General features: G+C 34.8%; 1 protein-coding gene across 10 annotated transcripts in view; it reads right to left on the minus strand.

Annotated features, from left to right (window-relative positions):
- The window catches only part of PDLIM5 (PDZ and LIM domain 5), a 185445-nt gene that overhangs the window by 65448 nt on the left and 101263 nt on the right, over positions 1-18734 (minus strand). For 2 of the 10 annotated variants that reach the window (XM_031469330.2, XM_031469293.2), the window contains exons 5-8: positions 16773-16864; positions 8242-8259; positions 7788-7960; positions 7392-7428 (exon numbers count right to left, since the gene is read on the minus strand). In XM_031469330.2, the coding sequence (XP_031325190.1) occupies positions 7392-7428; positions 7788-7960; positions 8242-8259; positions 16773-16864 (320 nt within the window). Of the gene's footprint in view, positions 1-5685; positions 6830-7391; positions 7429-7787; positions 7961-8241; positions 8260-10640; positions 10656-13817; positions 13835-16772; positions 17192-18734 lie in introns of those variants that run through there. The other 8 variants (XM_031469324.2, XM_031469309.2, XM_031469285.2 and 5 more) reach the window with 8 other exon arrangements.

Raw genomic sequence — 18734 nt, forward strand, 5'->3', positions numbered from 1 at the left:
TGAACTGTTTTTCAATTAAAGGGAGGGGCAGTCATTTCTCCCTTGGTGAGTATATTTTAAGTCTCTGAAAATTGGGAAACGGGATCATATATTATAATTCCTAACCATAATGTGTGAAAAATCAGAACATAGCATTCCTTGAGCAAGAGAAAGAAAAGACTTACAAAAGTATGTTTTGATCATGGTACTTTTAAATATCTTTTTGCTAAACTAAAATGTTACTTTATGCTTATTTATACAGACCTATACAACCATAAAAAATTTAAAATCACCTATTAAATATCTTACTATATAGTAGAAACTGACAAAGTAGTGAGATTAAGAAAATCTCCCTTTAATTGAAAATATTGTGGTACTTGACACAATGATGTATTTTGGGTATAAAAGTTTTTAAAAGAATTACCTTTAAATGAAATTTTCTATGGCCTCCCATAACTCTCTATATTGGTAGGCCACAAATTATTATTAGGTTTCAGTATTAATAGCTAACTAATAATATGGTGGCTGCTTCTTTTTAATCAATGTTCTAATTAGATTCTTAACTTAAAACATTCCCTTAGTAATGATAAAATTTTGGTTGGTTTTTGCAATCAGAGCACTAAGCATTTGATAGCCTATTTCTAAAATCAGTCAGGTATCGTCCCTCACAGGAGTGAGTGAGCTATTCATGTTGAAATAGACCAAAAACACAAAGGACGATGGATAAAGGAACAAATGTTCATTTAATTAAAAAAAGTATCTCCAATGACTATTTAACAGATAATATAACGGGAAAAGTATCAAGTTTTGCCAATTTGATTGTCCAGAGCACAACTATAATTCTCTTCTCAAGCAGTTTAGGGATGGTTCCACTTTACCCTCAGTGAGGATATTAATGCCTTGACATTTTTATGAAATTTCAACCTTATGTTGAATTTTGTACTCAATTAAAAATTACATATACCATGTTGTAAACAATTTCCCTACAATTGAACAATTAGGGAACTGGAGCAGTATGCAATTCCATACAATTAATACCACTAGTTAGTGCTAATCAGAGCCAAATCCGGGGGCCAGGGGAGGGGAGAAGACAAAAACCTGTGTTCAAAGAGCTCATCCTCTAGTTAGGGACAGAGGACCCAGGGATAAATACCTGCCATGCAAATTAGAAAAGAAGGCACCACAACAGAGGTAACAATAATACTTCCAACTGGGTCCAAGTCAGTGATTCTATTTAAGAGTAACTTTTTCTTAAATGCTAATCTATCAAAATAAACATTAGTACAGAAAGGCAGCACGAGTGTGGTATGGACTGAACTGTGTGCTCCCACCCTACCAAACTCAGATGTTGGAGCCCTAACTCCTAATATGACAGTATTTTGAGACAGGGCCTCTAGAGAGGTAATTAAGGTTAAATGAGGTCACAAGGCTGAAGTCCTAATCCAAGAAGACTGGTGTTCTTAAAGGAGAGGAAGGGATAGATACCAGAGCTCTCCCTTTTCACAAGTCCACAGGGAAAGGCTGTATGAGGACACAGCCCAGCCAGAAAGTGGCCACCTGCAGGCCAGAGAGGCCTCACCCAAAACCTACCCTGCTGGCGCCTTGCTCTTGGACTTCCAGCTTCTACAACTGCGAGAAAATAAATTTCTGTTGTTTAAGTCACCAAGTCTAGGCATCTTGTTACGGCAGCCTCAGCTGACTAATACAGTTTATTTATAATTTGGGGAGCGGTTCACCAGAGATGAAGCTTACAATCTTTTAACTGAATCTGTATATTTATATACAGTTGGCCCTTGAACAACGTGGATTTGAACTACACTGGTCCACTTATACGTGGATTTTTTCCCACTAAATACATACTACGGTATTACATGATCTGCACGTGGTTGAATTCACAAATGCAGAACCCCAGAAAGGGAGGCCCGACTGTAAAGCTAGATGTGGATTTCTGACTGCACAGGGTGGTGGCACCTCTAACCTCCCATGTCGTTCAAGGAGCAACTGTATTTAAATACTTAAATATGTATATTTACATACACACTTATGTATAAATGTCCAGGAAGAAATACCATGACCACTAGAATGCCTTTACCTCCCAATGTGTATTATACTCTGAGTCTTGTGTTTGAAAAGCTTATCCTCTAGTTGGGAGATTTAGGACATGTAGACAAATATCCATAACACATATTAGAAAAAGAGGTGCCGAAGAGTGATAAAAATGACACAGTTGTTACTTCAGAAGTGAGATTATTTCCACTGTGGAGGGTGGGGTGGTACACCATGGGTGAGACTGTGTGGCTGAAGCTGTAGGAGGAACAAGAAAATCTCAGAGGAGGGAGCATTTGTACTCCGCCCAGTCATTCTCAGGGAAGCACCACTGGCATTTTGGGCAGATGACGCTTGATCCTGTGGGACAATTCCGAGCAGGACAAGACACTGAGTATCCTTGGCCCCGAGTGGCACCCTCCTGACCTTGTGAGATCTATACCACCCCCTACACATTCCCAAAGGCCACTCAGAAGCAGCATCTTCCCTGGCAGAGAACTAGAGAAAACTTTTAGGATATGAAGGAAACGGCGGAGGTGTTAAATAAAACGCATTAAGTGACTGATCAAAAGGCTTCTAAAAAGTTGCATATAGAAAAGTATAACATACAAAATAATAATAGTATATGAAGTGCTGCTTTCCAGTGACGAGATCGTATCACATTTATTCAGAATTAAACTTAATTTTCTGTTTTGAAGCTCTTACTTCATTGACTCATTCATATAGCCCTGATAATATTTGATTTTTTGGGGGGCCAGTAAAATTGCTTTATTTCAAGGCTAAAACACAAAATCCTATAAACACCAAGATAAGAAATAAAAGTTATTTATAACAGAAACATCTTTACCTCCTCATTCCTCCCAGGGTGCCTCTGATGGAATCAACAAATAGACATCTTTAGTGGAGGCAAGGAAGAGTCAGTGTATCTTTCTTTTGACTTCCATACATGTTTCAGGCTGCCCTAAATTGATCCTTTCACTTTAATGATTTCATTAAATGGTATCTGAGATCTGGTTTGAAAATGTAAGGAGAAGGGAGGAGAAGGTCCAGGACAGAGAGAATGATGAGAAGGCGAAGACAAGGATCACACTGAAGAGAATGGGGGCAACTGAGGTACAAGGTGGGAGCTCACAGAGCCAGCGTGGCCTGCCCAGGTTGGCCTGACCTGTGCTGAAGGGGCCAGGCTTTCCCTGCCCTCCCAGATCAGTTCACCGCCCGTGGACGGTGCCACAAAGGCTGTGGCCTTGGAGAAGGGGGTGTCTGCAGCTCAGGTGATATGTGAAAACCAAGACAGGTTTTCACAGAAAGGACTAAATTGTCAAGTTCATCCCAAAATTATGAGCAGAGCATTATATGTTCCATATCTACACATGGAAGTTTTGCTTGAGTGACTTCACGTGCTTAAGGGGCATTCTGTTCCCTACAAATATGTTACCAACATATCCCATGTTAATGCCCCCCTGTTCTAGGTCTTCCATGGGTCTCAACTAGAAAAGCACTAAGCCGATCATTATGCCCAGGGCACGCACTAACTTGGTGGGTAGACTTTATTTAGCAAATTGATTAGACTTTCTGGCTTTTCATTTTCTAATTTTACTTGGACGTGGTTAGACATAATAATTAGACAACTTCCCATTTAAAATGCTGTGGACAGTATGGGGAACATACGTTATTTGCCTGAATGCACAAGTATTCTGTCTTTGGATTGAGCTTCCCCTCACCTACCACATTCTGGCCACACGGTCCCTTCTGTTCTGTGTACCTGCTGGGCTCCTTTCCACCTCAGAGTTCCCAGCCTTGTTTCCTCTGCCTTGAGCACTTGCCCCACGTCATCACATGGTTGACCCCGTTTACTCTCTCAGGTGATGGCACTGAGGTCATCGCCTCAGAGGTCCACAAAATCTAAGTAAGCCTACCCTGCCTGGGCCAAATTTCCTTTGTATTAACTAATTTTATTATCTGGGTAACAGAGTTATCTCAGATGATCTTGTCTATATATCAACTGCTATTCACTTCTGAATCTCTAGCATGGATCAGTCCCTGGAATTTAAGCATTCGGTAATTAGTCACGCGAAAGAATGAATACAGACAAAAATGAATATTCATGATTTATATGATTTTAAAGACCCATCAGCAACACAACGATTGCACAATTATTTGTCTGGGGAAATCAATCCACCCTGTATTTCTGGAAAAAAAAATGTGAATAAAAAAAGGGACTGTTACTCTCTTTCCTAACATCACAGTTTTTATTAAACAAGCCCTCTAGGGTATTTTTTTATCTGTATCCTCCTTAAGGGCGTAATCATGTGCAAAATGAGTACGTTTCTGGTTCCACAAATAATTGTTTATCATGGTAATAAAAAGATTGTGTGGGAGACATTATCTTCTGGCTGGTAAAACATTATTAAGAAAAAAATGTTGGAAACTCTTAGGAGTAACTTTCCAATTTTACGTGAAAAACAAGTCTGTGATAAAGAAAGTCTGTATAAGAGAGACAAACAAAAACAATCTATAAATTAGGTAACCAGACTTGCAACAATACTTCTGCAAGAAGCTTTTACAGTTTTTGGCTAGCATTTAAGCCTGGAATAAAGATGTCCCAGGAGATTAACAAAGCAGAGGAATTTCACCTCTGACAGGGAGGTTTAAACGGAACGTCCTTTGCAATCCTGGCTGAACATTTACCCTCGTACTCAAGTATGGACCGTTCCATTTACCATTTATCTAAGTCTACACTTTCGATGAGACAATGAGACACTTTAAATATTTTCACTTCTAATTAGGCAAGGTATTAAACTCTTATTTTCAACTGCACCTATTTCAACTTACAAAGTTCTACATACATACGTTGTCTTCACTTACCTAAAACTCTCTTAGCAGTTCTTTCTCTCAACTCTGAAGTTATTCTAGAAATTTGGTTCTTGGTGTAAATACGATGTTTACTCTACCCAGACCATTTATTTTCATGAGAATTTGATTCTGTCTTTTTTCAAGCATCATCTTTTGAGACCAGTGAAGAATTATTAGGTGTTGGAAAACCTGGTCTAAGAAAGCAGATCTTCTTACAGAGGCTGGAGACACAATTGTAAACTGAGACTGATGTAAGGGTCATAAAATCGTAAGCAGTATCTGAAGAACTGATGCAATTAAAAGAAAGACATCTTAATATAGTATTAAGCATAGAAAAATGAACATAGTTAAATCCTAGAATTCTTTTATAAATGCATTTGGCATGCCAAATTTTAAACAGTATTCACTAACTGCAATTAATGTTAGTTTCTCCAAATCACCAGGCAGTTTTCCTATTCTACGGTGACATTAAAGTGAAGAAAACCTGGAAAAATAAAAATGGAACCTTGAATGCAGGCAAAGATGCTTCAGCAATAATTTTCACACAAAGACTAATTCTATGTCGTGTTCTAGTCTGACTGATCTCATGTGTTACATACAACGTCATGTAAAATAATGTAACAAGGTAGGAAAAAAACTGAATATGGATGTTCGTCATATTCCACACTCACATTTTAGCAACCTCACAAAATTAAAAATGTTTTCCAAATTAAATGTCAAGAAAATCATTTATTTTATCCAAGTGATACTATAAAGTCTTGGATAGCTTGTTACTAGCTTCAAGGAAACAGAAAACAAGTACAAAGCTAAGTTAAAGGCAACTTTATTACAATACTTTTCCAAACTTCAAAATGCATTTATCATTGAATTTAATCTAATATATAATACATTATATTACAAGACAGAAAGCATTCTGCTCAGATATTTAGCTTGCATGTATTGCCTAAAATGGAGCTTCTCAGGAATAGCAGCAATGCACAATAGTTTATATCACTAAGTAAAATATCTCTGATGTTGCATAAAGAATCATTCATACTGCAATTTATTTTATGTTCATTTCCTCTGATTTAGAAACAAAGCAAAGCTATCTTTTCTATATCTTACTAGTTAATACTTAGAAGTTGTCTATACCCTAAACAAATCCACCAGTTTAGACCTACTTCCTTTGGTAGAAAATAGAATTTTTAAAAGTACTTAAACCAAAAGAACACGATATTCCCCATTGCCAGTAGGGACAGAATTCTCTTCTTTCCTTTTTTTAGGAGCCAAATCTAGGCTCCCTGCTCTCATATAGCCATTCTCAATAGTGTCTGCTTTAAAAAAATACCCAAATCTATAATGAATTCCATTCTAATAAAGTCCTTTCTATTTTATCTTGCCTCCTCATATTTGTTTATTTAGAACAGTTGACAACCTACTTTGAACATTACGTAATAATGAACTTAAAAGTAACCTTGGGAAATGAAGTAACATAAAGGAAGTATTTTCCAAAAGAGACAAGGACATTATTTGCTCATCTACCTCTGCTTCAAAAAACCAACCAAAGTCCACTTACAAACAGAGTTCCTTTTCCAAGGTTACTATCGTAGTAACAATAAAAAAGATGTAAATCCATTGAACATACCTAGTTCCTTAATTTGCTCTCTTGGTTTAACATTTTTGAGCTACTAACTAGCACAAAACATGTTCATCCTCTTTGTTTTCATGACAGCAGGAAATGGTTAGGAAAGTATAGAAAAGGTTCTACTTTTTCTTTCATACAGCAAACTTAATACAGATTTTGCTATGAAGGTGGAGGAAAAGAAAAAAGTGAATGAAAGGTATGTGCTGACTGCTTGGGGGAGCAAGGCTCAGAAATCACTGTACGTTAAGAGCACGTGCTGAAACTTCATGGTGCCAGTCACGTAATTTTGTGTATTTGGGACTAAAGACGTGAAGGGGTATCTTTTCCCTGTGGAAATAAAAAAAAAAAAAAAAAAAAAGAAAAGAAAGAAAGAAAAAGAAAGTGATAGAAGAGTCATAAGAAAGAGAAAGGAAAAGTTTCTACACTTAGATCATCATGCAAAAAACATGCCTTTATAAAAGCTGAATTTCACAGAGCTGCTTTAACAGCAAAGATTTTAAGGGTAGAGCATTTTCAGAAATACAGAAATTAATCTACAGAACCCTCATGGAAACTTCAATTTTTATTCCCAAATAAGGAGACTGCAAGACAACACACGAACCCATTCACAGAGACCTGCAGTGTTAGCAAAGCACCCCCAAATATACCCTTCTGCCCACTTACTGCAGTACTAAAGAAAAATAAGCCTTAGACACAAAATCCAGACAATATCTACTAATTTAAAAATCTGTAAGTTGTACATATAAGTCCCATAAAAGGCACCAAAGTTAAGCTTAGTTTCCAGCTGCAAAGACAAAATGCCATACCATTACACCAAAAAGGTGAAAAGAACAAATTGCGACCATTCATGAAAAAAAGCATTCAATTTACCAAAAAATGGACTACTTACTTTGCCTTCTTTGTATGATCACTTTCAGATTCTTTCACTGAAATATAATAAGCAATATCCAATGTTAGTTTGCCTTTTTTAACTTTAAAATCACTTAAGCAATTACCTGTTATCAGTTAATACCAAACGGTCAAGTTGCACAGAGCCACTAAAAAGACCCCTATCGTGTTGTCATTGGCTACAGACTACAGTCAGTACTACAACTACACTACTTCTACACTTTCCGTAATAACCCTCTTGGGCTGGTTTCTCATTTTCAATACCATTATGCATGGCATAATTTAAAAGCAGACTGTCTCAGGAAAATTACTATTCTCCAGTAATTGTCCATCACCCTAAATGCTACTCTCTGTGGCAAAGAATATTTATCTATTAGAAGCCTAGGTATTCACTTACGATGTTCAGTCCCAGTGATCTGGGCGAGGATTCGGAAAGAGCGAGACTGAGTCGTTCCAGTCCTTGGACGCCAGTCTTCAGTATCCTCAATCAGTCTCTTCTTGCTGGCATCACTGTGAGTAGGTATGTGGTAAAACTCTGTATAGCGCTCCACAATGTGTTTTCTTGGTGGGCTAGGGTTAAGAAGGAAAAAAAAACAGGATTAAAAAAATTTAAATTATGTTAAAGATAAAATACCCTCTTCTGTGTTGTTTATAATTTATACATTTTTCCCTCAATGTTCCTTTAACATATTTTGCTTTTTCAAGTATCCTCAGCATCAATTTTTCTAAAAAACAAAAAAATCCTTCTAAAATAAAGCAGACTAGGTTTCTTAACTAGTAAAAAAAAAAAAGAGGTACTTATATGCTAATACAAAATAATAGTATAAGTATCTATTTAACAGAAAGGTTACCGTTTAGGTGGGATTTTCCTTTTAATTGACAGAAGAAGGCCCAGAAGAGAGATTTCCAACATGAAGAAAAGGAAAAGAAAAGAATAAGAAAAGAAGGAAAATAACAAGAAACTGAAAAGTCCACAGTAATTAAAATCAAACAATTCAAAATTACTTGTATTGTTCATCCTATGGCTAACAAAACAGATATGGATTATATTCATAACCACCATTAAATACCCACATGCTGCTAAAATGTGTTGGCTTTCACAAAATTAAATGACCATTTCCTCACTAGGTCCAGGAACCAGGAGTGGTTTAGTACAGGGCAAACCGGCAGTTCCAATAACAATTTTGAAAAGGGTCAGAACTGTTATTTTCTACGGTTTTCTCATTGATGTGTACAAATATCCCTCATCCTAAATAAAGCTGCGTGAAGGATCAGCACAGTGAGGAAGAGCTGTGGTGTATCAGAAACCAATGAAATATTTATGAAAAGACCAAGATATGAATCTGGGTCTATGACTTTTCAGATATGTGATTTTTGGACAAGTCAATCTCACTAAGCCTCAGTTTTTTCATTTATAAGACAAGAATATCACATATAAAGTAACACTGTTCTCAGGATTAGATGAAATAATGTATGTGAAAGGGATCTGTAAACTACAGAGTTCAAAAACTTTGAGCTTGCTAAGAACACTAAGTTTTCTATTAATAAAGTATAAACATTAAGGAATTCACAGTGTACATGACTTTAACACTTTAACCCAAGATCTAGGTAATTTAATAAGTATTCCTTCCCTTCTCAACCCTCTCCCCCAACAAATAGTATAATGCAAACTTTTAGAGGCTATGAGTTTAGTTTCAAAAGACAAAAAGGAACCTGAATCTGGACTAGCAGACAACTGGCACAAGACTCTGCTAGAAAATCACAGTGCTTTCAGGATGCCACGTGACTGCTGTCATTTTAAGAGGGACAGTATCAAAACTGTCTCAATACACTAGAAGAGTTTTTGGCCAGTGAAGAACATGATAGAATTAACATTAAGACTGGCTTTGGAGTCAGATAATAGTTCTAAACATACATCCTTCACTCAGTGTGTGTTCTGTGCAAGTCATTTAATTTCTCCAAGCCCCAATTTTTCCCATTTGAGAAATGGGGATTCCATCTACCTTAAAAGGTCGTTTTGAGGAATAAATAAGACAGGTTAAAGTATGTAAAGTGCTTTCCACAGTAGCTAACACAAAGTAATGATCACGTAATGTGTTCCTTAACGATTACTAGAAAAATTATTTGCAATGCATGTTCTAAGACTATAGGTCATCTATATATATATAGAACAGATCAATAGTATTTACATACAATACTAATAATAGTGTTTTAATACCATTTAGTGGTATATTTAATAGCATATTATAATGGTAATTAAAATTATTATGATTTATGATAAAATTTTAATATTCTAGAAGTAAAATACCAAAAACACGTTTAACTAATATTAAACAAAACCTCCTAATCTTCTTAAAGTAGACATAATTTTTAAAAATTATAAAATAATAAATATAGATTATTTCATAAATACACTGTCTTTGGCCATTCCTAAACAGACAACAGTTTATCTTATGCAATTACTTGAAAAACGTTAAGCTACTAAATTTATTATAATTTTAAATAGTAAGTATTGCTTACTCTTAAAAGGTGCCAATTTAAGGTATAAGACTACTTTATTCTCTACAAAAGGTTTGAACTATAAAAATACAAAATGAAAAGTTTTATGTCAAGCTAAGACTAAGATTAATAAAATGACACCACTAAAAAATACTTTTTAGCCATGACACACCTGCAAAAAGTATAGTACATCTTAGACTCTTTGTGACATTCACCACAGTTTCAGATTGTGTCAAGCGATAGAAAGTTTCTAAACATCTACTGGTTTTGAAACTCCAAACTCTGATGACTATGATTAAAGAAAAGAATAATCTCAACAATTTTATTTTTTAAATGTATTTGGGATAGAATATAAATTTAACTATCAAGAGCAAATAATTTATTTCAAAATATAGACATTCAAAATTAGCAAGTTTATTCAAATTAAAAAAAATACTTAACAAGGGAGGCCCCAACTACATCTTTAACTCCCGTATATACTGTCCATAGTGCTGATCTATCTTCCTGAAGGTTTAGCTTACTAAGATTTTCCACTGCATAAGTGTGGGTTTTCTAAAATACACACACTAATTCATATGAAGTTCTCTGGTGTGAAAAACAAGTTTCCTAGGCTGCTTAACATACTTGAACATTTTATGCAATAAGAAGATACTAACAAAATTTTCTGATGGTGTTAAGTTGAAAGCCAGATGGAAGGTTACAGAGAGACAATGATGAAAATTAGAAAAGAAATCATTGATTAGATACTTACACGGTGCCAGGGTTACTGAAGGAGGAATAATACACACACAAAAAGACGTGATAGAGTAGAGAAGACATTGATGTCCCCAGGATGATGGAAAACAAAGATGAGACCAAAAAAATAAAAAAAGGAGAAGAAAAAGAAAAATGAAATAACAAAATTCAAAACAATGAATTTACATGAAGATGCTACACCAAACATCATGCTTCAAAATAATCACGTAAACACAGACAAACAAAAATGAACAAGTGTTAGTCAAAATTCTGTTACACTGTTATTATTTGGACAACAGTTCTCTGGGGTTTTGTTTTTTTTTTGGCTTCCAAAATCAACGAAAAATATTTTATATATGAATGCTAGTTCAAGTCTCAAGTTACTAATACCAAGAAATAAAGATCCACTATTTAAAATTTTTCTAGACTTTTATAAAATTCATTTTAGAGTGAATCTAAATTCCTATTGTGTTCCTAACAAAAGGCAGAGATTAAAATATAAAGTAGACATAAGATGTAAAAACAGATCATTTTAGAATCACTTTTAAAGTCAGAACAGACTAAGAGAAAATCTTTTAGTCTCACATAATATAAGCAGTATACATTAACAGCAAGTGTAATCCTCTCACATAAATTATCCTGAATCATATATTATAAAGGAATGATATGCTATTTGAAAATCTTCTCTTATTTTTTAAAATGTAGTGATTATGATGAAAAATACATGAAGTGGCAGGTCACAAATAATGGGCTGTTACTCAATTTTCAGACTCTTCCCTATTCATCATTACTACTGCCCTCTTAACAAGGCAGATTTCAGGACGTTCAGAACTGATTTGTAGGAATTCCGCAGTTCTGTATGATCAGCAATCTAATCATTGCCCAGAAAGGCATAGCTGATATGATATGGTAAAAGAACTAGGTTAATAACATCTAAAGAGTGAAAACAGAATTCATTCTCAAAGCCTATTAAGTGTAGAATTGTTAAAAACAAATATACTCACATTCCATTATGGATAGAAGACTCAAGTATAAGCTCTATACAGTTTCTCAACACAATGCTGAATCAATCTTACTGCAATAAACTTTAGTCACAGTAATAACTGATTATAAACATAGTGAGAAAAACTGTCTACCAGTCTGAATACTAAGAAGCCATATTTCCACATGTCAAAGTTAGTTTCAAAACTCAATAGAGGGCTGAGTTTTGCTGAGTTGGGGTGAGACGCAGGATTAAGTTAATCTCAGTAATTTATGGGTATTTATTCTTCTCTAAGCCATAATGCAAAGCATTTTCTCCTCTGCCTTGTTATTTTAAATAGTAGAGAAATAGTTTTTCAAAATAACCTCTTCTGACCAGAATACAATTTTAAATATATATTCAGACATTTTAAAGTTTAGGGGAAAAGTTTAATGTCAACAAGAAGTTGAGGAGGAAATATTCTACAGTGTGGTGGGTGGTAGCCAGCAGAGGGTTGATTGGCTAAAGCCTAAAGATGCCAATTTTAATATGTTGAACAGATACTTTCATGACTTTTAGAAAATGTGCCCAAGTGGAACATCCCATCATACACCACAGTGGCATATGTGTCATCAGGACAGTCAGATGACATGGTTTTGCACCCTGGCTATGCTGCCCACTTCCCCTGTGCCCAGACAGGTGCAATCCCCAGAAGCCTCTTTTTCCTCAACAGTGAAATGAATGACAATTGCTGCATCTTTCAGACCTCTTGTAAGGGCACATGTTTTCAGGCCCTCTGAAAAATACACCAATACAGGTTTGTTGTTAGAACAGATCCTCCAACTGCACAATATAAAAGAAACACTACCAAACCCAACTATAGTTTATGCACATTATTCACTCATGTAGCCTCAATTCACTCAATTTAGTCTATAACCATTAAAAACAAATACTTATTCAAAGTAACAGAAATAAGCCTAGGTCACAAACAAGCGACGCAGAGCAAGACACACCAAAATCTGGCTTCAAAAAACCTAGCCTTGAATCTTAGCTCAATCGCAAGCTACATGACTTGAGAAATTTAAGTAACCTCTCAAGGTTCAAAGTTTAAATGAGAATTCAATCACATAGTGCATTTAAAAACATCTAGCACAATGCATAATAATAATAAAGTAACGAATCTTTAAAGAATTAAAAAATGTATATGTATTTAACCTAAATGCTTAAATTTATTTTTCCAAGACCCATTTTTCCCCCTTACAAGTCAAACTGTTAATAAATTGTTAACACTGGAACCTAGTAACTAGCAGAAGTCCCTGTGTGTAAGACTAACTTTAAATAGAAAACAATAAATCAGGGTTTGGGGAATGTTCCTCTAGTGCATTGGTGTGCAATATTCCTATGTGTCTATAACATGAAACTACTCAATTACTGAGACCACAGCCACACTGGGATAAAGTTGCTCTAATAATTCAATAGTTAATTCCCTTCAGTGTGTCTAAGATAGATATTCCACATTTCCAATTCTATCTATAGTAATGTAACACAAAATTAAAGTTCTTACCTAATATGATTTTAATCTATTTTTAAAGCAAGTAATCACCAGTTTACTGTCAATACCAATAGACACAAAAGCAAGGTTTAAAAGTTATACCACAGTGATTTCCAATGTCTCTCCCAACTACCTGTGACATTTAACAAGCTAGTAATTATCTCTTAACTAATTTCAAAGGTGTATAGACTTTCTATCTTCCAATGACACACGACTATATATTAAAGTTCTAAACCTTTCAACAACATTGTCAAAAAAATCAAAAAAGTTCTCTGAGACTTTACCTGAGAAACAATGAGTTTTAATATAAATTCGGAAATCAATTCAGTTTTATATAGACTGTTCACTAGTGGTACGTATATTTATGCTTTCTCTTCTACCTTTGTTTTCTAACAGTCTTGAATGATACAAATTATCCCAAACATTACCTCTTTTAAACCATTACACAGCAAACCCCACATATATTTTATGACAAAAGTTAAACATTACTATTAATTACCATAAAGCAATTCACTACAACATAGCAATGCAAACCAAACTTATTGAAAAAACTAAATGTGGTTATTCTAAATTATAGCTGTTTTGCAAAATTTAACTTAATTTTGCAAAAATCAGGCATTCATGCTGTTTATTCATTATATAAATCACCATATTTCCTCTCCAGTAATGTGGATACTAACTTTGTCACTTTTGTTTTCTGCAAAGAGAAAAGCATGTAAAAACATTACTACCATACCATATTTTGCATATTCCAAGGCCAGATTCTTCAAAATACCACATAGGAACTGTTAGAAGAAACTGCAGTCCAATGAAATTAAAATTAATGAAGGATACCTGAAAGACTTACCTCTTGAAAGCAGTGGCACATTATAATGCAAGGGCACATGAAAAGGGAAAAGGGAAATCACTTATACTACCTGATGCAAAATAGTTTCCCTTCCAGTTTGGAATGTAAAGTTCCATTCTGCTCTGAGTAAGGTAGTAAAGAAAACAGTAAACTAAGACTAGTAATTGGTATATGTTGAAGAAAAACTAAAAATTTCTTAAAAGTCCCTTGTCTCTTGTTCATTATGATTTATAAGAAGGAACAAGATTGCTAACATAGTATTATTAAGAGATAGTTTTAAAATATCAACATAATTATTAGATTCCATACTATTAGGATGGATAACTATTTCTCAGATTGATGTATAATTAATAAGTACTTGTTTGTCTTATGTTTATTAATCCTATATAAATTTAAGTGGGATGCCTATCAAACTGGCAAACTAGCTAGTTACTTTAAATCACTTAAAGACTAAAAGTCTTTCTGCTTTGAAGAAACAGATAACTTACGCATTTAACTTTTTACATCCTCTAAACGCCTAATTTTTGGTTACTGCCATATAATATTTTTAAAATGAAAAGTAATTAATGAAAAGTAACAATTCTCAACTGTGAAAGAATTCTGTTGCAGATCTTTTGTAACACTATAAAAAATACAGGAAATTTAATAATCACAGAATTAGTAAAAAGTCTGACAGTGATTTCAGGGAAACAATTTGACACCTGATGGAGGAAATACATTCATCAATATCACAAAACACCTGCTCATCAAAATGGCACATCACTGACTAGTAAAATAGTAAATTCTTATTTTGGATCTCTCTGATCTAAATGTGGAAAGAGCATTGCAAATCTGTCTTAGACAGCACATTTTGTTTTCACAGTAAAAGTTTTCACTGTGCTCATATCTGGACAACGTTTGAAATTAAGCTGTTCTCAAATGCAATCGGTTTGCAAATACAAAGTAGTTACTTGCTTGTTAATGATGCAAACCATGTAATAATCTCTCTTCTCCAGAATCTTGAACAGTGCTGGGCACCAGGCATGTGCTCAATGATCACATGTCGACTGATTAAGAAGCCACTGTAAAGGCCCTGTAACTACACCGCTGTCTACAGCTTCAGCCTGAAAATAATAATCTTTAAATCAAGTTTAATCACCAAAGCTGTATTCATAAAACACAAAATTTAAACTTGGTATTTTCACCTATTTTCCATGTAGAGTTTTCTGTAACCTCAATTTGCCTTTATCTCTATAATTTTCCATGAAGAAGTCCTTGTTATAAAATTTCAAGAAGTGTTAGCAAGGAGAAAAGATTTTTAACGCCAACATGTCCTTCAAAGGACTTTCTCCTACTGGACCTGGAACTTCACAAACATGGTAAACTTCTGCTTTTAGTTTTCCAGGAGGCTAGCCTTTGACAGGTAGCATCCGGCTTTTCAGGATACCTACTTTGATTATTCTAAAATCTACTGTCTTCAAATAGACATACTAAAAAAATAAAAAACAGAGCCACACACACCTCAACACTACATACTATTTCTCTTCCTCCCATGAAAGGAGAAATAACATTCTTTGAAGGACACTAGTTTTCCTCAATATATAGAGTACAACTTTAAAAAGCCACCCACAACCACAAAACCACATGTAGGATCCAGTATCTGTCCTTCCAGACCTGCTCCTTGTTCTCAGCAGCCGCCTGGACCCCTGCCACCTTCTTTTCCAAAGCCCTCAGGTTGCCATGACAGCAGCACTATGAAAGCACAGCCCCTTCATTACATGAATTAACATTCAGAAGGGATTAGCTCAGAAAGAACCTCTCCACACAATTATTTTAATTATATTTTCCTGGGAACCAGCATTGGTAAAAACAAGCACGCATGTAGATTATTTCCTTTTGTTTTCCTTTTAAAAAGACACTTTTGTCACAATAAATCTGATCAAAATGATTTTACCAAAATGATTTTGGCTTAAAGTATGGTCACTGAATTCCAAAAAGAATAAAATGACCATCTATAAATGGAGGCTATTGAAAGCAGACTTCAACCATTTTTTTTAAAACCTATACCACCAAAAGGGGAAAACTATAAGGGATAGATTTTCAAAAAGTTCTGCTAACCTTATATATTTAGTATCCATTGCTTTAAACCTATTTATTTTAGAAAAATCTTTACAATGAAAATACTCTCCAATTTGCTTCTGCTTTTTAAGCATCCCTTAATGTTACTGTCTCTCATTACTGCTTGCTTATAAAGACTAAATTCTAGCATAAGTTTATCTGAAAAGAATACTGTTTAGCTATCTGACCTAGACTAGTGCATCACACACAGACATGAGTCAAAGCTAATTTGTTTTCTGTCTTAAGACTACTCCCTAGAAAAAAAGCTTCCTACAAACTTCTCATTTCCTCTCTCTTTAGCATGAGATACATAAGCGGACGTAACTGCAACCATTCTGTTTAAACCTTTGGTGGCTAATAAAAGGATGGAAAAATTGAGGAAGAAAGATCCAAGAATTGCTCTGCATTATAAGTGCCAGCTGCTCCTCGCTGTGCCAAGAGTTGGAGAAAACGAGTTACAGAGTAGGTGACAGGGTTCATAACATGTCAAAATGCATAATTAGGTTTGGATTAACCTATAATTGCCTTGCAGAAACTGCTATACGTATATAACATAAAGCTACATGCTAATGAAGCAAACAAAACTTCATCTCCCTTCCTTCAAAGAACAGCTGATTTGGGGGGAATGTTGCCTGGAAATTGCCTGAAAGAAGAGTTTTGACAAAAGCAGAAAGCACCCTTGGCCACCTACCCATTTTGCTGTGTACTGTCACCCTGGGATCCTCTTCTCTGTCCCTCTGCTAGCTCCTGAGCAGTCTCGGAACACACGCTGGTGACTGTGGGCTGCCGTGGGACATTAACTGCAGGTTTACCAGCGCTCAGTGCAGACGAACGCTGGTCAGCACTAAGGTTGGCATTAGCATGCAGTCCAGGTGCAGCAAATGGGGGAGGAGTGACAGCGGCCACAGGTGAAGGGGAAGCATGTGATGAAGTGGTCACATGGGCTGGGGTGAAGGCGGACGATGGTGATGGGATGGATGTGACTTTTGGTGAAGACACAGAACCAAAGGGCCGTGGTGCCTTATTGTAGGCCATGTTGGTTGTGGAAGTGACTTTGGACACAGCAGGAGATGTAATGGGCACAGGTTTAACTACTTCTTTGGGTTCTCCCTATGTAAAATAAAAATAAACATACACAAAAACACGCCAAATACATGCAAAATAGATCCACTGAAAAGAACACACAGCTCATTTTTTAAAACACAAACACAATGTTAGCAGGCCAAACTTCACATGTTTCCAGATAAAAACAATGAGTTCATATAACATAGCATGCATGCTAACTGGTCCCAACAAGCATAACACAGATGCACATATTGAGTGCATATATATATATTTTATATAAAAATGAAAGGAGTTCAAAATATTTAGGAAATAGAGCAGGAAAGTTATCAAAAAGCCAAAAGGCCAACGTAAGTCCCAATTCAGACATATTCCAAAGGAAAATTTTTTAAATACCCTACAATAAACAAAACATCACTAACCAAAATGTTTATTTTAAAATATCCAGAGTCTCAATTATAATTCCATCTTTCAAACATGCTTAATTACTCTCCAGAGTATAATTATTTGATTCATGCAGAAGTAGCAGCATATTTCTAACTCTTGAATTTAAAAAAAAGGAATGTTCATTTTCATCTAACTCAGAAATCTGCACATTCTAATTAGTTATTTTGAATCAAGAAATTTCTTCTTAAAAAAAACTCAACAAAAAAAGCAAACAAATGAAAAAAACAAAATCAATCCTTTTCTTTTCCTGTAATCTCATTTCTCTCTCTTGTTTTGAAATATCACTAAAAATGGAATAAAATTCTTCCCTTTCCAAAATAAATATTTAGTAATAGTTACATGAAGGAAACACCAAAGATCTCAGATGTTTCTTCACTGCTATCAGCCAAACAAAAAATAACTAGTAAGAAAAATCAAGTCCTCCTAAAATTAACAGAATTTGCATTTGCAAACCCCTATCCCAAAGCAAGTGTAAAGTTTAAAAATACAACTGAAGCTTCCATGATATTCAAAAATCAGTTTCTACCATCCCAAAAGAAAACCAATCAAATTCTTTAAAAAGTATACAATGGTGGCTCTATTACAGTTAATCTGAGGGGGAAAAAAAGATAATCTAAATTAATCTTGCAGAAATAATAAGGTAATTGAGAGGATAAAGTAGCTTAATGCCTCAATGTATCAATATAAGTAATTCAATGGAAAGGCACAAGTAAAATTAAGGGGAAAACCCCAAAAAGCATAAACCAGATGTATATGAAAAATGGCTTGGAACAATTTGAGGTTATATTTGAGGGAAAAAAGGGTACCTGCCAATAACCTAATCCAAGAATACTCTGCAAATGTAATTTAAAAATTTATTAACACTATTAATAAAATGTTATTAAAGGCTTATTGTAATATTCATTTTTGGTAACCACTTATTTATTCTCTTTAGAATATGTAAATAAAGCCAGGCAAATCAAAAGTGAATGTAAGAAATTCGGATATAAGTTACTGATAATATACAACCTAGGAAATATATTTAAATAATTTAGGCATAATTACAGATGATAATTCTGTATGGATTGATTTCCACTTTCCCAGTTGTCTTTAAAGGAAAACTGTGAGGAAAACTGTACTGAAACTATGAACTGTCAGTATGGCC

Source organism: Camelus dromedarius, chromosome 1 (assembly GCF_036321535.1).
Source record: "Camelus dromedarius isolate mCamDro1 chromosome 1, mCamDro1.pat, whole genome shotgun sequence".
NCBI lineage: Eukaryota > Metazoa > Chordata > Mammalia > Artiodactyla > Camelidae > Camelus > Camelus dromedarius.